General features: G+C 45.1%; 2 protein-coding genes across 6 annotated transcripts in view; one reads left to right on the top strand and one right to left on the bottom strand.

Moving 5' to 3' along the window:
- Nucleotides 1–26,552, top strand: part of LOC125726509 (zinc finger CCHC domain-containing protein 3-like) — a 421,979-nt gene that overhangs the window by 253,651 nt on the left and 141,776 nt on the right. The gene's annotated exons all lie outside the window — the stretch shown is intronic.
- Nucleotides 7,773–10,043, bottom strand: LOC125726512 (uncharacterized). Its single transcript, XM_049002934.1, has 2 exons — nt 9,909–10,043; nt 7,773–8,629 (listed from the first exon to the last, which is right to left on the bottom strand). The coding sequence occupies exons 1-2, from the start codon at nt 10,018–10,020 to the stop codon at nt 7,884–7,886; spliced, it is 858 nt and encodes a 285-aa protein (XP_048858891.1). The 5' UTR covers nt 10,021–10,043; the 3' UTR covers nt 7,773–7,883.

Below are 26,552 nucleotides of genomic sequence, written 5' to 3'. Positions count from 1 at the left end.
GAAAAGGCCCCCCGCTCGACGTAATACAATTTAATTGTCTCTGTCACCCCATATCTGCACGGTCATGTATGACAAACAAAACTATAAACAGAATTTACTGGCGGGGAAATTGTCAGACTTGATGTATGACCAGGTGGTACGGCCTTGATGATGCTACTCGTGCCTGTGTAAGAAAATTATCTGTAATTTGGGACGTATGTGAAAACAAAACTTTAAACAGAATTTACTGGAGGACAAAGTGTCAGACTCGATGTATGGCCCGCGTGGCCGGGTAGGGGGGCGCCTCGATGGCCAGGTGGCACGGCCCTGCAGAATTTACTGCCGGACAAATTGACAGACTCGATGTATGTCTCGACTTATGACCTTTACAAATTGGCGCCATACGCCGATGTGATACAAACGCTTGCGTGAGGAAAAAACACACGGTCAAAACTAGCGTCGAGCGTTTTTATTGGACGATAGACCCTGCACCTCCTCCTCTCATTCTTTGCTCCAACTTTACCATTTTATCCCACAGTCTCTCACAGTTTCTCTCAGACTCGCGCAGCAGCACGCCTCTCAGCTCTCCCGCATCGCTCTCTCCGAGGATTATCCAAAGCCGTGCGGACCTTTCCGCGCTACCGCACCAGTATGTGAATAAGTCCTTTGCTGATTCTCCGAAGCCCGGGGACCTTACCACGCTACCGCACACCGTACGCTCGCGCTCCATCAGGTAACCCAGCCACGCTCACTCCCGCCCGCGCACCACAAAATAATAATAATAATAACTTATTCAAATAACACACGCTCATAAGCACTCTCATCAATATCATTTTTAAAATAATACACACTCATAAGCACTCTCCTCAATATCATTTTAAAATAATAAACATTTAAAATAAGCATTTAAAATAATAAATAATTAAATCCAAATACCATTGCAGCACTAACACAACCAACCCAGGCCCCCTAAGCCACAATCATTTAAAATAATAAATAAATAATTAAATACAAATACCATTGCAGCAGTTACACAACCAACCCCCGGGGAAGAAGACAAAAAAAAATATTTAAATAAATAATTAAATCCACATGCTATTGCGTCAGTTACACAACCAAGCTCAACCCACTACAACATAAGCTCCGCCCACTGAACTTTTGAACGTGACCTTTGACCCGACCTGTCATTTTGACGAAAGCGGTATTGCATCTCTCTCTCACCTGGTTCTGTTCATGGGTAACTAATATCTTCTTTATTACTGCTTCACATCGATCTACATTGTCACAACAGTTTATAGTTTTTAATTACCAAAAAAATCTTATTTTTCCGAACATGTTGCCAATACGTATGTAGTGAGTATCAATTTCATGTTCGTGTTCAATGAATCATAATGGATCATTTATTTTTGTTACTATATTTACTCACGATTTGTACCTGAGTAGTGACTGTGTTATTAAGTCAGTAATGAATAATATTGTAAAGTGCTATGAAAAATGTATAACGTTTATATCTGATTCCTGTATTTGGCATCGGATAAGTATTCTCTCCATCTGCTGTTGCAGTCTGCTGCCCATTTTGACAGCATATGCTTGAGTGTGGATGTAACGACTGCAACGGCTGGCTCTCCTGGGCCAGATACTGTAGATGCAGTGTCTTTCAATCACGAGTGCGCTTCCCTAACCATTACGTCACCACTGCTCACTACTATGTGTACTACTAAAAGAGGCAATAGGGTCTTGTCCAGCCAGCTGACAAAACGTTTCCACATTTAATTGGAACGAAGGACAGTAGGAAACATCTGTATTGTGTGCAGACTTCCAATAAAACCATGTTGAAGCAAAGTCCGACCTCTACTGTGGTCCAGCACTCTGACAACCATAGAACTAGGAGTGAAGCCTGTTCTTCTGTGCTGGAGAGCTTTGGGGAGCATGTTTTGGCGAACAGGGGGATCACAGTAAATCCCAGAGAAGCATCATGTTGTCAGACTTCAAGTGACAATGAGGACGCAGGTCGCCCTACGGCAAACGACATGGAGACGGCGGGCTCCTTTTCTCCAGAGTACCCCACCTCTGCGGGGTTCAGCACACTCACTCCATTCCAGAGGGCCCTGAGGATCTCCGCTATAGCTGTCACACCCTCCACTTGGGAGTCCGGGGAGAGGGCGGCTATGCCATCTGTCAGAGATGGGTCATTCTCTCTGGGGAAAGATGTACTGCGGCCTGAACCAGCGACATTAGGTATGCTTGACACAAGCAGCAGTGATCGGCTGTAGGGACCTGGGGAATCTACTGGGGCTTGTCAAGTTCCGTCAGTCTGTTGGGTGCCAGGATGAATGACTCTGGGAGCAGGTGTTGTCAGACAATAAACTGGGATTTACTGGGATCAAGATGGGAGGCTAGGGAACGAGCAACATGGAGGGCACCACATCAATGGGGAACACAGGGCCAGGAAGCACTTATACAGGAATAACAAGGGAACAGACTGGAAGTAGCTGGGAGTGTTTAACATGAGGGATGGAACGAGACGCGAGACCAACGAGCAGCAGGCATGGCTTATTAGAGCCACGTCAGGGAGATGGCAGGACATGACGTTTGGGGCTATGGTTAGGGTTAGGATTAGGCTTAGGTTTAGGGTAAAGTGTTTGTGGCAGAGAGCGGTCAGTAGTACAAGGACACGACTATGCCACCTGGGGAATTTCACCACAGGAAAAATTACTCTAAATTAAGAGCACACAAGTTCATTTACCGAATGGAGCTAGAGACGTGTTTGTACTATTAACAGGTTGTTGAAAATATAAAACAAAGAAACAAGACAAGCGCTTTAACATCAACAACCTTAAAAAATAAACCAGCAACCAGCCTTTGGCCACTGGCTGACTAAACTCAAGCAGGAGACAGGTGTCCGGGGAAGTTGATCAAAAGGGGGAATAGAGTCCCTTAAACTAACACACACACACACACATACACACACACACACACACGCACACACACACCTGTGCTCCACCACACTGATCCCCACACAAATATACTGCACAAGGTGAAAGTGTGAACACCACCACCCCAGACCAATCAAATCTTAGTCAGCCAGATCAATCGAGGCAGCCACTGCTCACAGTCTCCCAGAAAATACCACAATCTAACCAAGAATCTGAGTGTTGAAAACTATGAAGAGTGCAAACAATGAGTAGCAGAATACAGGCTGTCCCTCTGTATCAGTCCCAAACAGAAAGAAAGGGCGGCCCAAAGTCTGTTAAGTCGCAGAACTAGGGAATGAAACAGCTCCAAATGCAGGAAAAGGTGCGACGATCCTTAGCGCGTTCCAAGGCTCCCAGCACATCGCCGATGTCCCACCGAGGATCAGGAGCTTCAAGCAGCAGTTGTTGGGCGACATCGGACCAGCTGAGGACAAGACAAGACAGACGGAAAAGAAAAACTGACGTAGGAAACACAGCAGCCACAGTGCAGGTTCAAACTATTATTGTCTGACAAACCTGCTGGAAGAGGCATAAACTGAAGCTGACGAGCAACTGAAACTGTAATCCTGGCAACAACCATAACTACAATTAAAACACATCAAGTAAAGCAACTGACAAGTAGCTATAGGCCTAGTCACCAGAATAACTTGCAACCACTGGAGCTGCAACACAGACACCAGAAAAACACTGCAATATAAAATATTACCATTAGCCATTTAAATCAAGCAGAGGATTAACGCTAATTAAAACAGCAAAACCTCCCACCAAGACACAGAATAAGTGTGAACCTCAGCCAGCATGCCAGCGTACCACGGCAGACCACTGCGGTGCGGAAGGGGAGTTACCGGACCAGGAAACGCCAATGACGCCTCCACACACTAGGGGTCCCCACACACACTTACCAGAAATAATCAACAAGTCCTACCCGCAAAATTCCACACTGCTACAGTTGGATGGCCCTGGGATTTTTCTCCAGAACCCCAAGGCTCAATGGAAGTACCGCGAGATTCTTAAACCCTTACCTGAGGGAGGAGGCTTCCAGCGTAAGGAGAGGTTCACCAGAATCCCCGGGCTGGATGGACATCGTTCATCCTTTACCTGGAGAATGAAGCTCCTAAGTCATAGTGACTTACCCAAGCCCTGGTGCTGGATCATCATTAAATGCTTACATGGGGAAAGAGAGACCTTACCCTTGGCCTCCAAGCCTGGAAGTACCCTGAGCTCTAGACCCAAGCTTAACCCTAACCCATAAGCATAGGTTCGCAGTATGAACGGTTCTCACCTGATACCAGAAAACCATACATGTTCTTAATCTGAAAATCAGTTCATCGTTTTCCCAGAAGGTGGCAGCACATCAACACTGCAAGCTTGGCACATCCCTTTGGATACAATGAGCTATCCTTACATTTTGAAATTTTTTAAAACTTATTTAAATCAGTAAAACAAATTACTTCCAAAAAGGATAGAATCATGTCTACCCAATACCCTTTGGCACCATGTTAGTGTGAATGGAGTTTTCACTCCAGCCCTGAGGGATTCAGAGCAGACACAAAAGATTGTGAACCCATGTGTGATTTACAGTGAAAGGTGACTGAACACAACGCACAGCCTCTGTTATGACTCCACTGTTCACCATGGTTCAGCACCATCTATATTTCTATTATTTTTCTAGGTATTTTACTTGTGGTTTTACACTTAACATGATATCGACAGGCTTGCTCCAAAGAGATCTCATTGTATTTACACAGTGACAGTAACGCTGCCTTATCTTGCGAGAGGAAGTAGCATATGGGTGCGCTGCTAACGTTAGCATTAGCAAACCTAGCTGCCTAGCAGTGTTGGTAGTAACTCGTCAGTGTAATTCCACTACTTTTGTTTGCACCATGTATTTCAACATCGACGCGATGTTAATGTGATCACTATGCAACCTTTAGCCCACTGTTATTTTCCTTGATTATGTAATTATACTGGGCAGGTCAGGCAGAGGGAGCAGACGCTGATGCAGCACATTGCCACACCAACCACACGTCCAAACTGCTGGCGATCCTGGCCGGCGACCCCCCAGGCAGACACACGGTCGAATCCCACCCTTATTATAATTACTTTTATATACAGTAATTGGTAATTAGTAATTTTCAGTAGCTTGCACAAGGCTGCTGACTAGCAACGTTATTCGTTGGCTGAATCCGAAATAGCTGTAGTGCTACGATGCTGGATTGTTACAGGGACAGTGATAAATGCAGACCCCTTTATTCTGATTGCGTTAAAAATCAAATGTTTTTACTCAGATTTCATCCATTTGGTGGTGTGCTCTCTATAATGTGCCATGTTTTCCTAAAAGCAGATTTTTTAAAAAGAATGGCAAAATAGAGCAGTGCACTGAATTGTAATGCCTGTATCTTGAAACGTAGCGTGTTGTTAGACTCTCCGACACACAGCTCTATGGTCCATACAGAGGAGATGAGGAACATGCAGTCTGCTAAGTCACGTGGTTACCTTTCGTTAGGCTACGTTTACATGCCTTAACGCAATTAAGATGTTTTCATGTAAACAGATTAATCGGGGAGCTCATTTATAAAGGCTTCATGTGACTGAAAAAGACGAGAAGCATTCATACATACATTTATAGGAAGATTTTGGGATTTACAAAGAAAAACGTTTTGTGAAAAAGACACAAATCTTGTGAACGAGGTTGAGAGATGCTGTTTCGACAGAATCCTGTAGAGGGCACTGTGTATGCTAAATCGAAGGCTCCAGGAATGTATTCGGCATTTATAATCATAAACAATAATAATTGAAATATTTGTGGGCACATGGCAATTGGCTCTGAGATTAAAGTTTTTTAAAATGAATTTGTTTAAATTTTTGGGCCGGCATGGTGGTGCAGTGGTTAGCACTGTTGCCTCACACCTCTGGGACCCAGGTTCGAGTCTCCGCCTGGGTTACATGTGTGTGGAGTTTGCATGTTCTCCCCATGTCGTCGTGGGGTTTCCTCCGGGTACGCCGGTTTCCCCCCACAGTCCAAAAACATGCTGAGGCTAATTGGAGTTGCTAAAAAATTGCCTGTAGGTGTGAATGGTGTGTGAGTGTGCCCTGCGATGGGCTGGCCCCCCCATCCTGGGTTGTTCCCTGCCTTGTGCCCATTGCTTCCGGGATAGGCTCCGGACCCCCCGCGACCCAGTAGGATTAGCGGTTTGGAAAATGGATGGATAGATGTATGATAGAATGATTAAGCTGTAGCACATTTCAAATAATATTTCATTTGTAACACATTTGTTCTCCAAACTTCTACATTTTTAACCTTTGGCCACAAGATCATCTTCTTCCTGACAGTATCTTTTCTTTTCCTTTGATCCTCGGTTGTTGGAATCTGCTCTGCTGCTTGGAAGTTCCCTGGGGAGTTAGTGTTGGGGGGTTCTGGTGGAATGTGACCATCGGCAGCCATGGGCTGGATAGCGCTGTGGTGCTCAGCCTGGCTCTGTGCCCTTCTAGGGGCTCTGTGTCCTTTGTTAGCACAAACATTTTGCACACCTGACATTACCATGCATACAGTATTTCTCGTATTTTACAAATTACAAAAACACTGATCAAAGTCTGTAGAAAAAAACATTTTATTTCATGAACTAAGTCAAATATGAATCATAAAACACAATTAAAATACTTTTTTTGAATACATGCCTCAGAAATTGCACATCCCTGATTGTGCGTTACCTTCATGCTGCCTTGAAATTTTTGATTTCTTCACTGTAGCCCTATGTTATACAATCTTATCTTAACCTTATGTTAACTGATCCTATTTTTATTTCTTAAATATCCCCTCCACCACCCCCCTCTGAGGAGGACTGCTTTATTTATAATTAATCTAATCCTATGTTGTACAATCTTATCTTTACCTTATGTTAACTGAGCCTATTTTTATTTCTTAAATATTCCCTCCACCACCCCCCCTCTAAGGAGGACTGCTTTATTTACAATTAATCTAATCCTATGTTATACAATCTTATCTTAACCTTATGTTAACTGATCCTATTTTTATTTCTTAAATATTCCCTCCACCACCCCCCCCTCTAAGGAGGACTGCTTTATTTATAATTAATCTAATCCTATGTTATACAATCTTATCTTAACCTTAACCTTATGTTAACTAATCCTATTTTTATTTCTTAAATATTCCCTCCACCACCCCCCCTCTGAGGAGGACTGCTTTATTTATAATTAATCTAATCCTATGTTATACAATCTTATCTTTACCTTATGTTAACTGATCCTATTTTTATTTCTTAAATATTCCCTCCACCACCCCCCCTCTAAGGAGGACTGCTTTATTTACAATTAATCTAATCCTATGTTATACAATCTTATCTTAACCTTATGTTAACTGATCCTATTTTTATTTCTTAAATATTCCCTCCACCACCCCCCCCTCTAAGGGGGACTGCTTTATTTACAATTAATCTAATCCTATGTTATACAATCTTATCTTTACCTTATGTTATCTGATCCTATTTTTATTTCTTAAATATTCCCTCCACCACCCCCCCTCTAAGGAGGACTGCTTTATTTATAATTAATCTAATCCTATGTTATACAATCTTAAGCTTACCGTAACCTATCCTATCTTAATTTTATTCTATGTTATCTTATCCTATCTTTCTTATCTTATGCTATGCAATCCTATCTTATATAATCTTATCCTAAACTTATGGTAATTTATCATGTCTTTGTAAAACATAAAATGGCATACAAGTTAAGACTATCTTAACTTGTCCTATCTTAACCTTATCCTATCTTAACCTTATCCTATCTTAATCTTATCCTATCTTAATCTTATCCTATAGTACCTTATGTTATAGAACTACATGGTAACATATCCTAATTTTATCTTATCCTAAGTATGTATGACAACTCTCGTGTAATTATGTGCTGAATCTACAGGGAAATGTAGCTATGTGCATCTGACTGATAGCCCATTTCCACACCCATCTCCTGAGCCCTGGGCATGGTACTTAGCTGCTCCAGTGCATCAATAGGAAAGATGAACTCATCTTCATCAATCCTACGCCTCTTGGTTGAATGAGTACCCTCATTATCCTCATTCTTCCCCTGTTTCGCTAAGTTAATTTCATTTAAATGTCTGTTCCAAAACTCCTGACACCAGTACTCAGTAAAGCACTTGGCGTCATAGGTCATTTTAGAGTACTTGGTTACATAATAGTTATACAACCAATAGAATTTTTCCAGGTGAGATGAGGCGGCTACAGCCTGTGCTGGAGCCTGAAGCAGAGGGGTCAGATGAACCAGGCCTGGAGCTGAATATGGATGTGGAGCTGGGCTAACAGGTGTGACTAAGTGTGGGGATAAAACAGAGGAGCCCATAAAAAGAAATGGGGATGAAACAAAAGAGGAGGGGGCTGAAGACGGAAATAAAAATGAAGAGGAGGAGAAGGTTGGTGAGCTGGGCTTAGGCTCTAACCCCTTCTGTTGGTCATACCTCCTTCTTCGCCCTGACCGGCCTCCCGCCGTATTTCTACGGCGGCCTGTGCCCTGCTGACCCCTGCTGGTTGCCACCGGGATGGCAGCAGATCCAGGAGAGGCAGACGTGGTCAGGGAGCTGGCTGCCGGCGGCCTGGTGCGGCACTTCTTCCGACGGCCAGCATCACTGGAACTGGTTTGTCCTTTGGGATTATAAAGACAGGGGACAGCATATTTAATTTAAATGAAACATTATGTCACTGTACAACAACACTACATCACAACCATCACAGATATCACACTTGGCAGTCGGTATTGCACACTAAGAAAAATTCTGCCGTCTTTATTGGATACAGGAAACACATGCTTGGGAAACTTATGCGCTGGTCTTGACTTGGGCCGTCTGCGTTTCAGCAGGGGAACCTGACCTATAAAAACAAGCCAGTTTGTGCACAGATTCCCTGATACGCAGAACAACAGCGAAAAACAACACTGGAAAGGTTCATGTGCATCAAATATAGCAGCCCACTCAATCCAAATGCTGGCATCAACAACTGACTATTAAGTCAAATCCTTTACATATCTTACACTTTCCATAAGTTGCATTATTTATTCACTCTCAAGGTACCAAACTAAGATTTATGCTTTTTCTGATTACTACCCGCGTTTCCCCGCAAATAAGCCCTAACATGATTTTTCAAGAAGCTCGTAATATAAGCCCTAGTTATTGTCCCATGGATTGTACGGTAACTAGAATGAGATGCGGTTATACTACGAGAAGGCTACATGGACAAGAGGCGCTCATTTAAGGACAGAGTTATTGCTAAACATGAGAGATTGGGGACACTGGTTCTACAGGAAATTGAGTTGCGAGATATTCAGGACGGAATTTGGAACTTGGAGATTTACGATGATGTTCCAGAAGAACATGACATGACGACTATATTTGAATAAACATATGCAGTATACAGCAGAATTTTGTTCATGAATAAATTCACCGTCAAATTGTTTACATGGAAAGATACTGTTAGAAGATGACATGATGTCTGTGTTTGAATAAATGTGGATTTTTTTCATGAATACCGATAAATATACTGTAGCATGTTATACTTGGGAAAATACTACCTTAATATAAGCCGTAACGCATCATTTGGAGCAAAAATTAATATAAGACCCTGTCTTATTTTCGGGGAAACACCGTATATTAGGACATATTCAGCTGTTACTTTACCACTTCATGATGATTTTCTCTGATGTCTAAACACAGCACAGCCACAGATTTTACTGATTTCATTATATAATGCAGTAGACATGCAAAAAGACTCCCGTATATTAAAGCTAAAGGTGAACTACTTTATTATTTAGACATGTACTTCTAAAACAAGATAATAGAACAGAAGATTCAAGAAGACTAGTCAAGCATATTCTGACTTTAACTCTTTAAGTGCTGAGTTAGTCTGGGCATCATTTTGCCATCCTTACTTCGGCCAACTGGACCGGGGATGTATTCCGGGGCGATCCGCACACTGACTGCACCTTTCGGCAGCAGCCAGTCAATCCTCTGGAGATTCACGGTGGTTTTCACGATGGACATCTTTCGCGTCTTCTCTCTTGCTGATAAACTGCAAGTCTGAGCGGCTTTAAATGTTCAAATGAAAACTCTAAACGGAAAAGAATTGTTATGATTCGGTTGCTAAGCTACGGTGGCCGATTGGTGTCAGCGCGCCGCAAAGTCTTCAAACGCTTTAATCAAATGACGAAACATACGATCTACATTTACAAAAGCGCAGAAACGTAGAAGTACCACAAAATTTTAAGACAAGTTTAAAAACATATAAGCGCTGAAAATCCGCTCACAACACAGTTGTGAAGTTTCTGGGTGACAAAGAAACAAGACGGACCAATTATGGTTTAACTGTATATCGAATGTTTACGAAATGTCGATATCTTATCAAAACAGGATATAGAATGAAACACTACATTATATCAATCAATCATTCGGTCGCCATTAAAAATATAGAATAATATTCCTTCCTTGTTATAAGTAACACGAGAGCTGCGGTCTTGAAGTTGCACAGACTCCCAGAATTCATAGCGCTAATTACGCGACCCATTCAATTAGTGGGTTTTTTGATAATTGGGAATGCGTTGGGTGTGTTCCACTTCACTTAGGTCTGACTGCAGCTGACGTGAGGGGGAGCGCCATCTGCCGGCGGCTGCAGGAGTGTAATATAATAATATAAACTGTAATATAAACTTGTAATATAAACTGACAGCAGCCAAACTAGACAACTTCTACTCCTTGTAGTGCGAGACCTGACTGAGATGGCCGCACTTCCAAAAGGGTGTAGATACATCTATACAAATATCACCTGCATGCACATTACCTCTTCTACAATAACCGACTCCTGATCCAAAGTGCTAGCAGTGAAAAGATAGCTGCCAGGAAAAAGATCAAATACATTTATTTTAAGGATTCAAAGTTTTTATTGGCATGCACAGAATACAATGCAATTCTTACTTGAATGCCTTCTTCACAGACTAGACGATTAAACACATAAAGCAGTGCAACATTACAGTAACTAACAATAAATAAACGATTAACTTATGTGTACTATTAGAGCATTTATTGAAACTTTACTTCTTTACAGGCTTTTCGGGAGAAATGTCAGATAACGTATCGGAACTTCCAGAGATACAAACGTCATGCGTGTGACTAAAATTGTTCAGCCAATAAGGGCAAAGTTGTGTCACGGAGGCAGTTTCAGTTTGTGCAGCCGGCTGAGAGGTTTTTTTTATTATTTTTGTTATTGAAGCTTTAAATTACAACAGAAGTAATAGCTGACCAGTGACCATTAAGATTAACAAAACAAACAAGAACATTTACGAGACATTTACAAAATAAGCCAGGGGCACATAGTACCGACATTTACAGTTACGCTGGCTGAAAGGTGCTGCACGATCTTACTTGCTCTCTGCACGTGCTGCACGATCTGCCACGATCGTCTTGTAGGTTTTTGTACCATGTGACTTGGTGACGTTAGGTGACGTTTTGCAGGGCCGGCTTTATGTCGGACAAAAGAAATCTAACCATGATGCAGTAATTCTAGAGGCAGCAAAGCAGACTAACCAAAGATCTCATAGTAAACAAAGGAATGTGATACTGCAGTTAAGTCTCGGAACAAAGCTTTTACAATGTTAAAAAGTACTCACAACTTTCAGAATTTGATTGAGTACAAAAAGTTGCAGGCTAACGTAAGGAGGGTAGTTAAATGAGCAAAGAGGGAGTTTTGGAGGTCCTTCTGTAATTCAGTAGGACGGGAAACTGACATTAGTAAAGTCTGGGGAATGATAAAAAAGATGCATGAGATTAAAAGGGAGTATGGATATTCAATTCTAAATGATAATAACATAATAACAGTTACAGATGGGGAAAAAGGCAAAATGTTAGTTTTGTGGTTTTTCATTCCCTGCTAAATCAGAAGTCAGAAGCCGCTGGTGTAGATCCAAATTCAGTCTTTATTGCAACAATGAAGTTACAACCAAGGCCGGACACTTAAAGTGTGTCCAGTACTGTTTTATACCTATTTTTATACAAGTTCTTATCATTTAACAATATCTCGTCACTTAAGCATCATCATTCCTTCAACCATTCACAATCATTGTTTTTTACATCAATCCACACCCCTAGGTGATAAGTTTGTCCATCAATTCTTTTACTGTTTGGTCCCTCAGCCGAACGTAATGGTGGTGCGACCATCTCCACTTGGTTTTTTAAAAATGCTCAGCCGTGAACTTTTGGTGAGCCTGTTGCACATTGTCTAATTAGAGGGTTGATAATATATTTGTCCTTCAACATAATGATAAGGCATAACACTAATAAAGGTGGATATTCATACATTCAGGGCTAACATAAAGTAGCTAACAGAACATTTGAGGCTAATACAAGGTGCAAATACATACTCAATTGATTACATTGTGTTGATTACATTATAATGATTACATTGCAATGATTACATCACGGGTATTTGGCATGCTTTTTAATAATACCGTAATGATTATATTCTACATTGTATAGTGCTAAATAATATCCCATATATTTCCCCCCTTTGGGATTCTAAAGAGTCCCACACACAATTCTGTCCATCCAGCCTAGGAGGGAGGGCTAAAACCCTAAGATCTAGGGAAATTCCACTCCCAGCCCGCCACAGGCGCGGCCCCCCTTCGGGGTCCATGGCTGACATGGCTCACAAACTATCAACACTCAGAATCAACCAACAGCAATGAACTCCCCAGGATACATTGCATATATTATCAGGAATACATAATCTACCAGAAGTACATCACCTACCACAAGCTCATTACGTAAACATATACAGCTAATGCAAAGATAACTGAAAGGTTAACTGATAACACTGTAGATTACTATAACAGGCACTCTGTCATGAGCAGGAAAGTCCCAGGTGTCGTGGGCGGCAGGCAGGCTGCAGCGTTTCCAACATGGAGTATTCACAGGCGGTACGGCCGAACTTCAGCTATGGGCAGGAGCGTATCCAAGGTGTCTATGTCGCCATCCGTTTCCGTGTTGGTCCAGGAGGTTGCCGCTCCAAACGGTCCTCCCACCACTCTAAACATTGCAGCTATAGTCGCCTGCTGAGACAGCGCTTTTCCCACTAGGGAGCGAACAAGAGGAAGTACACAAAAAAAGATTAGTATCAAAGCAAGAATGAACACAGCACGCACACAGAGTGCTTTCATAAGGGCTTACTGCCAACTACCCCACATATTATAGCACCAGTCAAACAACCCGTCATGTTGTCCCGAATGTCTCGCCATCTCATCCTATAACCCCTGCAACTTTCTCATACCCTCAGTAAATGAAACATCCAGGGCTGTATTATTGGGAATAAATGTACAGCACTGATCCCCGAACAGCACACACACTCCCCCTTTTTCTGCCAGGAGCCAATCCAGGGCCATCCTGTTCTGTCATGCCATCAGACTGGTGGCCTGAAGCTGCTCCCCCAGAGATGCGAGTGCCTCCTGAGTATAGTTGATAAACCTCTGCTGATTATAGTACAAATAATGTATCCATTCCACATTTTTGTTAACAGTAGGCCAAATTAATATGGATTCAAACCCTGCAGCTATATCACTTCTCACCTTATATTTCTCTGGAATGCCCCTCGGCTGGCATATGGCATCTATATACACACTGGGATCATCTTCGCAGCTCGTAACAAACCTGTGGGACCTAGAGGGCTGTTTGTCAATATCCACCTGGCTAGCTAACATCCCCCTAGTGCAGAGGCCTCCACAATTATTGGGGAGAGGAGGCCTCAATCCTCCCTCCTGACCACACAGCCACCACGTATCTGCCAGAGGTACGCTCTGGTTCTCTAATGCATCCAGCGGAATGACATCTGAGTCCTCTATAGGCCTGTGTGGGGGGCTGACGTCTGAGTCCTCTATAGGCCCGTGTGAGGGGCTGACGTCTGAGTCCTCTATAGGCCTGTGTGAGGGGCTGACGTCTGAGTCCTCTATAGGCCTGTGTGAGGGGCTGAAGTCTGAGTCCTCTATAGGCCTGTGTGAGGGGACCGACGTCTGAGTCCCCTATAGGCCCGTGTGAGGGGCCGACGTCTGAGTCCTCTATAGGCCTGTGTGGGGGGCTGACGTCTGAGTCCTCTATAGGCCTGTGTGAGGGGCCGACATCTGAGTCCTCTATAGGCCTGTGTGGGGGGCCGACGTCTGAGTCCTCTATAGGCCTGTGTGAGGGACCGACATCTGAGTCCTCTATAGGCCTGTGCGAGGGATTGACGTCTGAGTCCTCTATAGGCCTGTGTATACATCAAATATCATACATATCCATCCATCCATCCATCCATTTTCCAAATCACTTATCCTACTGGGTTGCGGGGGGTCCGGAGCCTATCCCGGAAGCAATGGGCACGAGGCAGGGAACAACCCAGGATGGGGGGCCAGCCCATCGCAGGGCACATTCACACATCATTCAAATATCATATATATGATTTATTACATTTAGATTTAAGTTTGCAGTCAATTCAATTTCCACGTTTCTCAATTTTCACGTTGCCTTTTTAAACGCAATTATGTGAATTTTAAGTAAAAATGTAGAATAAAATTATATTGTGATAATTATCAATATCATTTCCTATGAAAAAAACTTTACTATTGTACAATATTGCCCAGCCATAGGCTGATTTCAAAATTGATTTACATATTGTCTGTCTGTCATTATACATAAGAACATAAGAACATAAGTACTATACAAACGAGAGGAGGCCATTCGGCCCATCAAGCTTGCTTGGGGAGAACTAAACTAATAGCTCAGAGTCGTTAAAATCTTATCTAGCTCTGATTTAAAGGAATCCAAGGATTCAGCTTGCACTACATTATCAGGAAGGCTATTCCATACTCTGACTACACGCTGTGTAAAGAAGTGCTTCCTTAAATCCAGCTTGAAATGTTCTCCCGCTAATTTCCACCTATGGCCACGAGTTCGTGTATTTAAACTAATGCTGAAGTAACTATTTGGTTGAACAGCATCCAAACCTGTTAGAATCTTATATACCTGGATCATGTCCCCCCTCAGTCTCCTTTGCTTGAGACTGAACAGATTTAGCTCAAGTAACCGTTCCTCGTATGACATTCCTCTAAGACCAGGAATCATTTTTGTGGCCCTACACTGCACCTTTTCTAAGGCCACAATGTCCTTTTTAAGATATGGTGACCAAACCTGCACACAATATTCTAGGTGAGGTCTCACCAAGGAATTGTATAATCTTAGCATTACCTCCCTTGACTTAAACTCCACACACCTGGAGATATACCCCAACATCCTATTGGCCTTTTTTATTGCTTCCCCACACTGGCGAGAATGGGACATGGAAGCATCAACATACACACCAAGGTCTTTCTCATGATCAGCTACCTTTATTTCAGTGATACCCATGAAATACCTGTACTTTATATTTCTGCTCCCTAGATGGAGTACCTTACATTTATCGATGTTAAATTTCATCTGCCAGGTATCGGCCCAGTCACTAATTAAATCAAGATCCCGCTGTAGCTGCTGAGCCACTAATTCAGTATCTGCTACACCACCCACCTTGGTGTCATCTGCAAATTTCACCAGTTTACTGTATATATTGGTATCCATATCATTTATGTAAATTAGGAACAATAGTGGTCCTAAAATCGAACCCTGCGGTACCCCACTATGAACGCAAGCCCACTGTGACATTGTGCCTCTTATAACTACTCGCTGTTTCCTATCTGTTAACCAGTTATCAATCCAGGTCACTACGGTACCTAAAATACCTGTCGCTTTGAGTTTAAGTAGGAGCCTCTTGTGGGGGACAACATCAAAAGCCTTTTGGAAATCTAAGTAGATGACATCATAGGCCTTCTTATCATCAACTTCCTGAGTAGCTTCCTCAAAAAACTCCAACAGATTTGTTAAACAGGATCTACCTCTCCTAAATCCATGCTGGCTATCCCGCAAAATGTTATTGGAGTCCAGGTAATCTACCATTTTCTCTTTGATTATAGCCTCCATAACTTTACCAGTTATACAAGTTAGACTGATTGGCCTATAGTTAGACAAATTACTTCTATCCCCTTTTTTGAAAATAGGCGTTATGAAGGCGTGCTTCCAATCAGAAGGTACCACACCTTCAGATAAGGATTTTTGAAACAGTAAAGTTAAGGGTCGGCAAATAATATCCCTCATCTCTTTTAACACTATAGGTAAGATGCCATCAGGGCCCTGTGATTTATTTATTTTGAGCTTAGCTAGGCTTTGCAAAACATCTGCTTCATTTATATATATATTAGCTATAGACAATGCTGGATAGGTAATAACTGGTAAATTACTAAGGTCCTCAACAGTGAATACCTGTGCAAAACTATCATTGAACTCATTTACTATATCAATGTTGTTTACTATTATAAGACCCTTACTATCCTGCAGATTAGTAATTTCAGCTTTTAGAGCTCTTTTAGAGTTAAAATACTGGAAGAAACTTTTAACGTCATCCTTAGCTTCCAATGCAACCATCCTTTCGACATTTCTTTTAGCTCGTCTAATATCATTTTTTAACTCAGCCTGTAGACTTAGATATTCCTGCTTAATTCTGTCATCATCAGTTATTTTCCATTGCTGGAACAAAGCCCTTTTCCTCCTTACTTTATGCTTTATTTCCCTAGTAAACCACCTAGGTTGCAATTTCCTAGATTTATTCTTGCTGGAAACAGGTATGAAGTCCTCTTGCACTTGCAATAATGTGCTTTTAAAAAATTCCCAGGCCTCTTCAACTGTTTTGTTATTTAACTCCATCCAGTTCACAGTTTCTAGTTTTAGTCTCATACACTTAAAGTCAGCCTTCCTAACATTATATATTTTTGATTTGGACTTAGCTCTTCGAACACTAAACTTAACCTCAAATTTGACCTTGTTATGATCGCTACTGTCAAGTGGTTCTAAAACGTCTAATTTACCAATCCTGTCCTGGTGATTAGAGAGAACAAGATCAAGAATGGCATCTCCCCTGGTAGGGGTGTTAACAAACTGAGTAAAAAAACAATCCTGTACTAATTCCACCATCTCCAGTTCATTTTCTGAAGAGCCAGTGACAATGTCCCACTGCATTCCTGGTAGATTAAAATCACCCATAACTACCACATCATTTTTATTGCTCATAGTCCTAATATCACTGTATAACAATCTGCTTTCCTCAGCAGCTATATTAGGTGTTCTGTAACAAACACTGGCAATTAGGCTATTTGAGTTTTTAGCATCTAATTTTACCCATATTGCTTCCGTAGTTTTATTTATATCAGTAAGTTCCCTTGCCTGCAAGTTTTCCTTTACATATACTGCAACACCACCTCCCTTTTTTCCTATACGATCCTTACGGAACAACGTGTAACCATCCATATTATATTCTTGACCATCCTTTTCACTCAACCACGTTTCAGTTATTCCTATAATATCATAAGAGTCCGATGAGATAAAAGCCTCTAAATCATGAATTTTATTCCTAATACTTCTGCCGTTTAAATACAGACAACAAAGGGTAGGCCTATTACGGTGTCCACTTACAATATGATTATTTGGGGCTTTCCGTTCCCCCCCACTGACATAGTTAACTAACCTCCCTGCCCCCCAAACAAAGGGTAACGCTTCAGTCTCAGCCTTGCATGCGCTGTGATAGAATCGTTTGTTGGTGATAGTGCTTTTTTATTGAAAATATCAGGTAATACACTGAACTTTATATCATTTTGGTAGCCATTGCTCACCAAAAAGTTACGCAATAGTTGTACAAATGTTACAACCTAAAAGTTTGTGATTTACGAACAAATTAACGAATACGGAGAAATAATAAAAATAAACAATGAACCTTCAGTCATTATGGAAGGAAATTTTCCTTCCAAAAAATAACCCCCTCTTCTCCCCCCGGAAAAAAATCCTCTAGCTTCGAATATTGTCAGGGGCCGCGGTTAAGGCGCGGTAAGCGAACGGGCAGCAAAGCGGGCAGGAAGCAGGTAAAGAGATGAAAGTCGGGGAAAACGGGTATTTATTAAGGCTGGGGGGAGCACGGGACAAAACACTAGTACTCACACCGACTAACATCAATCGACGGACGAAAACTAAGGCAAGACATGGACTGAAATAGACAAGGCTGGGCGAAAATAATCGGACACAGCTGGGCAAGATCAGGGACGCACACGTGGATAATCAGGGGGCGTGGCACACACGAGGATCGGACGAGCTGGGCATGACAAATATGCAGATTAAGTCTTGGACAAGGTAAGTGTATTTTTCTATTTTTTTTTATTACTACTGTAAGTGTTATTTGTGCATCTTTTTTCTCATATTGTACACTCAATTTTTCTTTATCATTTCTTTAAATGTTTTGCTTTTGTTCCTACAATAAATACAAACCCTTAGTATGACTCAAGGTAGTAGTGCTGTGTCTGGGTTTATCAAAAAGGTGACATTGGCTTGTTTTTAACTTTACACATTGTTTGGATAGATTTATTTTCTTACTTTACAAATTACTGCTTTGATAAATGTGCTTAGATGTGTTTAGTATATGCTCTTCTTGTTTTATCCTGTTCATTTTGTGCTCAAATGCAAAAAAAAAAAAAAAAAAAAAAAAAACATATTTAGTGTCACGTTCGGCGTCTGCGGGTGAGGCGCACGGACAGGGCGAGCGGGCAGGAAGCAGGCGAGCAGGCAGAATCAGGGCAAACGGGGGTTTATTAGACAGACGAGGACTTGGGAACATGGCACGCCGACTAACATCAATGACAGACACGGGTTAGTACAAATCAGGAACTTAAATACATGAAACAAGGCAGCAGGAAACAAGACACGACTGGGCACGATCAGGAAATCACACGTGGGTAATTAGGGGGCGTGGCACACACGAGGAGCGGACGGAGCGGGCGTCACAGAACCCCCCCCCAAAGGCGCGCTACACCGGGCGCGCCCAGGAAGGGGGCGACGGACGGGACGAGGCAGAACAGGACCTGAAAGACAAGAGCAAAAATCAACGGGGAACAGGGAACAAGACGGACAGGCAAAACAGACAAAGAGGCAGGAGCCAGGACAGGACACCACACAAGACAGGCAAGGCAGACAGACAGACCAGGAAGGGAGAAACAGAGGGAACAGGCGGAACAAAAGGAGCGGGAGTGACGGGAGGGAACGACGGGAAACCAGGAACAGAGCGGGGCGGAACAAAGGGACCAGGAACAGAGGACGGCGGGACAAAGGCAGGAGGAGGAACAAAGACAGGCGGGACAGGGACAGGAAAGAAGGGAGAGAAGGAGGAAGGAAGGGGAGCCCGAGGGAGCCCCAGCGGGCGACGGGAGGCAGCCGGAGGGGCCGCAGGCGGCCGGGAGGCCGGAGCCGGAGGGGACCTCGGAGGGGCCGAGGAGGCAGGGCGAGGGACCTGCGGAGGGGCCAGGGAGGGAGCAGGAGGGAGCACCGGGGAAGGGGACGAGGGAGCAGGAGGGGCCCACGGCGAAGGCCCGGAGGAGGGGGGAGCCGCAGCAGGCGGCGACGTCCGGTGGAGGGCCGGAGGTAGGGGCCCCGCAGGCAACCGAGGAGCCGCCGTCGGGGAGCCCGCAGGCGGCCGACCAGGCACCGGAGGGGGGAGCGAGGCGGGGCGACGAGGTACTGGAGGGGAACCCGCAGGCGACAGCCGACCCGGAGGGCCAGGACCCGCAGGCGCCAACCGAACCAGAGCGCAGGCGAGGGAGGGCGAGCCAGGGGGCAGGGCGGGAGGGACCCCAGTCCGACGTCTGTGTCCCCTCCCTCTGCGGGACACAGACATACCGACCCCCGGTCGGGGTCGATGTCGCCGGGGTGAGGGTGAAGGAGTCACTAGTGCGGTCCCCGAGGGGTCCCATTCAAGCTCCTCCACCTCTGAAGAGGGAGGAGCCACGATGGAGTCCTCTGGGACCACCTCAGGGACTAGGGCGACAGGACTTGGAGCTGCAGCAGGGAGAGGGCGCGCCACTGGAGCTGCAGCAGGCGGAGGGGGCGCCACTGGAGCTGCAGCAGGCGGAGGGGGCGCCACTGGAGCTGCTGCAGGCGGAGGGGGCGCCACTGGAGCTGCTGCAGGCGGAGGGGGCGCCGGGACAGGAACAGGAGCGCGGTCAGGAACAGGAGCTGGCTGCAGTGGGGGCGCCTGCCCGGGAGCTGCAGCAGGTGGCTGCAGTGGGGGCGCCTGCCCGGGAGCTGCAGCAGGCGGCTGCAGAGGGGGCGCCTCTGCAGGAACAGGAGCGCGGTCAGGAACAGGAGCGCGGTCAGGAACAGGAGCGCGGTCAGGAACAGGAGCGCGGTCAGGAACAGGAGCGCGGTCAGGAACAGGAGCTGGCTGCAGTGGGGGCGCCTGCCCGGGAGCTGCAGCAGGCGGCTGCAGTGGGGGCGCCTGCCCGGGAGCTGCAGCAGGCGGCTGCAGTGGGGGCGCCTGCCCTGGAGCTGCAGCAGGCGAAGGGGGCTGTGCAGGCAGCGAAGGCGGCTGCGCAGGCGGCTGCACGGGAGCGGGGTCCGCCGGCAATGGCGGCTGCACGGGAGCGGGGTCCGCCGGCAATGGCGGCTGCACGGGAGCGGGGTCCGCCGGCAATGGCGGCTGCATGGGAGCGGGGTCCGCCGGCAATGGCGGCTGCATGGGAGCGGGGTCCGCCGGCAATGGCGGCTGCACGGGAGCGGGGTCCGCCGGCAATGGCGGCAACGAAGGCGGCTGCGCAGGCAGCGGCGGCAACGAAGGCGGCTGCGCAGGCAGCGGCGGCAACGAAGGCGGCTGCGCAGGCAGCAACGGAGGGAGGTCCTCCGTACTGGCGGCCGCCGGTCTCCTCCGTCTCCCTCGCTGGCGCCTGGCGGTTGCGGGAGGCGGCGCGATGTCCGTGAAAACGGACGGCGGAAGAAAGGCTTCCGGCTCCGGGTAGAGGAAGGGCTCCTCGTCCTCGTCCTCACTAGAGAGCCAGTACTTCCACGCGGGATCGGGGTCGCGAGTGGTCAGCCTCCGGACTGGAGGTAGGGCAGGTACCTCCCTCTCGTCCTCCGCCGGAAGCCAAAGCCTGGAGAGCGAGCAGGCGCCGAGATAGATCGGCTCTTGTGGGAGCCTCTTCCTCCCTCTCCGCTTCTTTTTGTGGTCTGTCATTCTGTCACGTTCGGCGTCTGCGGGTGAGGCGCACGGACAGGGCGAGCGGGCAGGAAGCAGGCGAGCAGGCAGAATCAGGGCAAACGGGGGTTTATTAGACAGACGAGGACTTGGGAACATGGCACGCCGACTAACATCAATGACAGACACGGGTTAGTACAAATCAGGAACTTAAATACATGAAACAAGGCAGCAGGAAACAAGACACGACTGGGCACGATCAGGAAATCACACGTGGGTAATTAGGGGGCGTGGCACACACGAGGAGCGGACGGAGCGGGCGTCACATTTAGGTGTAAATTTTTGGGTCTGGGAACGAATTCATTGGTTTTCCATAATTACTTATGTCATAATGTCCAGAAAATTTGGTCTTTGGTTTTTGAGTTATTGCTGAGATATCATTACTCATCTGAAGTGTGTATCAAAACCACAATTCCTGACAATGCTGTTAGCAGTAGCAGAATAGCAGTTAGTTATCAATGCATGGTACGGGGTTATCTTTTTTTATGACGGCTACTATTGCCAGAACTAGCTCTGGAAATATAATTTAAATTGCTAAGTTTTAAATGACTATTAAAAATGAATAAAATGACAATGTTGCCAAAGTAACTGAAAAAAAGAGAATTAGGCCTACAGTAAAAGAGCTTTCTTCAGGGTCTGCGGAACTTACTGCAGGCAGCTATCGCGAAGCGAGGTCACACAGTATTCAAAACAATCTCTTCTTGCCTAAGACATAACAGACCCAATATGCCTCCCCTCCCGGGCTACCAATGTACAATTTTACTTCCACAAATGCATAAGTTACATACAAGCAGTACTGTTTAAAGGGAACGTGGGAATGTAATAAACAATTGCTATGCTCTCAATTTATAGTCTATCAGAGCCTTTGATGCAGCTATTGTGTCTTTGCTTGAAAGTGTGTATGTCCACCCTGTTGCTGTCACAGATTCAGCTACTAAAAGCACATCCTGATTATCCGTAACAAGTCTATCAGGATGGCATGGGAATGAATAGGATGGAGATGTTCCATGAGGATGTAAAAAGCTCAGTCTCAACTCTCCAGTGCTGGGCATAGCTTCTTCTACACATCCTAGCCACCAATCATCATCATATGCAGCCGCAACGTAACCTTTGGTGCTTGTAAAGTCAAGTAAATCCATAAGTGTGCACTTACACTGGACTGATTTGCACACCTCTGATGAATGCAGGGCATTTATTAGCCATATTTACTAGCCATGTGGGCCTTTTCAGTGGTGTGGCAAGTACAGGTGTCTGCAATGACATTAATGAAGCTTCCATTAAATTCCATTGTAGCATATTTGTAACTGTCACGACCACGGCGGAGGTAAGCGGTGATCGTGTGGGTTGGCTGGTTCAGAGCAGGCAAACAGGCAGGTATTGGGGCGAAGCTGGGGTTTATTGTGGAACGGGGACTTGGAACAGGAAACAAGACTACCATCACCAAACCACAACTAACTACAATGACGGACAAGGGGAACCGGTCAGACCAGGACTTAAATACACAAAGACTAATCAAAGGAAGCGGACACAGCAGGAGACGATCAGGGTAGTACACGTGGGTAATCAGGGGGCGTGGCACACACGAGGAGCGGACGAGCCGGGTGTGTCAGAAACCTTAACTAATGCTGTTACTTACACCTGTGCTTGTTATACTATTCCATGTCAGTTTGGCTGCCATTAAAAAGGCCCATTAGTGATATGAAACCATGTGACGCTACGTTTACATCATGATCTCTCAGCAACACCTTAAAAACCAAAGGCCACATTTTCTGGAGATGTTCATGACATTATGATCTAGCTTTAGTAAAAATGTATCAATTTTGAAATATAGATTTTTTTTTTGTTATTGAATTTTACTACTTTAATCAGTTATTACATAGTAATTATTCATATGGGATGGCATATAATTTGGTCAATCTATAGAGCTGGACAAGGTAAATATAGCCAGTCAAAGTCATAGCCCCCCCTCCCCCCAAAAAAAAATAAGTTAAAACTTTGTTTGCCTAAATCTCCCCCAATATTGATCCCAGACACGCCCAATTTCAGTTTCATGAGTTACTCATGTGACCAAATCAGCTGCCAAGTTTCGTTAAAATCCATGATGATGAGGTCCGAAAGTGTGATGATTTGACAGGGTGCCCCATCCCGCAGCTGAATCAATGTTGGGAGACGATCCTGGCGCTTGCTGGAGTTTCTGCTTGGTTTTGTAAATGGACGGCACCCAGTGGCAAGTCATTGGTACTATTGGTACTATTGGTACAGAGAGAAGCAGATGAGCCCCTCTGTCCTGTCTGGTGACTGTGTGTGGATCCCCCTACAAAAGCACATTTCTGTATATGAGTCAACTATCTCCTATTACTGTGCCTTTGTTTCCTCGTCTGCACACAGACTACACACGACTGAACCACATTTCTTAGGATATCCGAAGATGGCGGCGCGTGCACACGCAGCGGCTCAGCACTCCGTAAAGCGCTTCCCGTTCTTAGGTATTTTATGGTGTTTGTGGGGACGTGGCTCGGTTCGACAATCCCGGAGGAGGCTATCCAGCTACCCGGACGCACTATACACGCGCCAACAGGGCGATCGACTCCGGTAAGAGCAGAGGAGGTGGACTGTGTGTGTACACAAATAACAGCTGGTGCACAGACGCTAAAATCACTGACACTCATTGCTCCCTGGATTTGGAGTATTTGATTGTAAAGTGTTGCCCCTTTTACCTACCAAGGGAATACTTGGATGTTATGATCGCTGCTGTTAATACCCCCCCTCAAGCTAACACTGTTGTAGCTCTGGGCTACTTGCTAACTCCTATTAGAAAGCAACAGAGTGTCCATCCACCAGGGGTGTGTATAATAGCAGGTGATTTTAACCAAAGTGAATCTGAAGACTGTGCTCCCCAAATTGTACCAGCATGTTCAGTGTCCTACAAGAGGAGCTGACATTGCAGACCATGTGTACAGTAATATCAAGCAGGGTTTTACAGTATCAGCTTTCCCTCATTTGGGCCAGTCTGACCACATCTCCCTGTATGTAACTCCAGCATATAGACCACTCATTAACATGGTGAAACCAGCTCCTAGAGTAAGACGAGGGTGGCCAGGGGGAGCATCTGAACAGCTGCAGGATTGTTTTGACCACACTGACTGGTCCATAATCGAGGATGCTAACATCGACACCTACACCTCCACTGTTCTTCACTATATAAAATACTGCATGGACATTGTCACCAGCACAAAACAAAGTTGTATCTTTCCCAACAACAAGCCATGGATGACCAAAGATGTTTGTCTTCTGCTAAAGATGCGTAACATGGCCTTTAGGTCGGGTGACCACAACAATACAGCATTGCCAGGTCGGAGCTGAGGAGGGGCGTCAGAGACGCAAAGGCGACCTATAGAAGGCGGGTTGAGAGCCACTTCTGCAGCTCCGATCCCAGACGTGGATGGCAAGGGATACGGCACATCACAGACCAAAACAGCAGTATCAACTTATCTACCGGCAACAGTGTTCCTTTGGCTGAAGAGCTTGATCACTTCTTCGGCCGCCATGAGAGGGTGGCTACAGAGACTGTTACGGCCCCAGCAGCAGCCATCAACAGGCAGGAGCTCATCCTGCAGAGTACTGATGTAGAACGGACACTTCGCAGTGTCAACATACGGAAAGCAGCTGGTCCTGATGGCGTCCCAGGGCGGGTGCTAAGAGACTGTGCCTGGGAGCTGGCTGGGGTTTTCACAAACACCTTTAATACATCTCTGTCACTGTGCTCTGTTCCTGCCTGTTTAAAAACCTGCACAGTAGTGCCATTATCAAAACAGACCATAATAACATAATTTTTTTTTTTTCATTTTCGCCCTCCACCCCTTCCGGGGTATGGGCCGCCAAAGGTAGATCTCCAGAGGTTTCTGTCCTGGGCCATTCTTTCTAGTTGACTCCAGGTGTAGCCCATCCTTGTCATTTCTGCCTCGAGGTCTCGTCTCCAGGTGTTTCTTGGACGGCCTCTCTTCCGCTTGCCTTGGGGGTTCCATCTGAGAGCCTGTCTGGTGATGTTGGTTTGTGGTTTGCGGAGGGTATGCCCTATCCATCCTCATCTTCTCTTCCAGATTTATGCTTCTACTGAAGGTTGGTAGGTCTTTTCCCATAGGTTGGTGTTACTGATGGTGTCTGGCCAGCGGATGTGGAGAATCTTTCTGAGACAGGTGTTGATGAACGTCTGGATTCTTCGGATGTTGGTTTTGGTTTCCTCCAGGTTTTGGCCCCGTACAACAATACTGACTTCACATTGGAATTGAACAGTCGGATCTTGGTGGTCAAGGTCAGTTCTCTGGAAGCCCAGATGTTCTTGAGCTGGATGAAGGCGGCTCTTGCTTTGCCGATCCTTGCCTTGACGTCTGTATCTGTTCCACCCTGCTGGTCGATGATGCTGCCCAGGTAGGTGAAGGACTGTACCTCCTCCAGGGAACTTCCATTCACCGTGACTGGGTTGTTGCTGTTGGAGTTGGTCTTAAGAATCTTGGTCTTCTCCGTGTGGATGTTGAGTCCAACCTGTGATGATGTGGTTGCCAGCACATTGATCTTCTCTTCCATCTGCTGTTGACTGTGGGAGAGAAGAGCGAGATCGTCTGCAAAGTCTAGGTCTTCCAATTGGCTCCACAAGGTTCACTGGATTCCATTTCTGCATTCACTGGTGGATGTCTTCATGATCCACTTGATAGCGTTGAGGAAGAGGAATGGGGATAACAAGCACCCCTGTCGGACTCCTGTCTTCACTTGGAAAGTGAAGAAAACAAAGGAACTCATCATTGATTTTAGTAGGAAAAGGGTGGGTCACCAGCCTCTGGTGATAAATGGGGAAGTTGTGGAGAGGGTGTCAACATTCAGGTTCCTGGGCACATACATATCGGAGGCCCTCACCTGGACAAATAACAGAATTTGCTTGATCAGGAAGGTGCAGCAAAGACTGTAATTCCTGAGGGTTCTCAGGAGAATCAACCTGCCACAACATCTGCCGGTGTCCTTCGATCACTGCTCCATTGAGAATAATAATAATAATAATAATAATAATAATAATAATAATAATAATAATAAATTGTATTTGTATTGCACTTTATATTCTAGCAATTATATTCAGGCTGATACAGTTTGTAAAAACCCTGTAGCTTTGAGCTTAAGGACGTCTGGAAAACTAATAATTCAATTAATCTAAATGGTGGTGAGTTATTTGTGTTCTCTACCGTGAACACCCGTGTACAATAATCATTAAATTCATTTACTATATCAATTTCATTTTCAATTATAAAGCCCTTACTATCCTGTAAATTGGTGATTTCAGCTTTTAGAGCTTTTTTGGAGATAAAACATTGGAAGAAACTTTTAATGTCATTCTTAGCTTTCAGTCTCATACCATTAA

The sequence above is a fragment of the Brienomyrus brachyistius genome, unplaced genomic scaffold, assembly GCF_023856365.1.
Source record: "Brienomyrus brachyistius isolate T26 unplaced genomic scaffold, BBRACH_0.4 scaffold73, whole genome shotgun sequence".
Classification (NCBI taxonomy): Eukaryota; Metazoa; Chordata; class Actinopteri; order Osteoglossiformes; family Mormyridae; genus Brienomyrus; species Brienomyrus brachyistius.
This window is presented reverse-complemented; position numbering and strand designations above follow the sequence as displayed.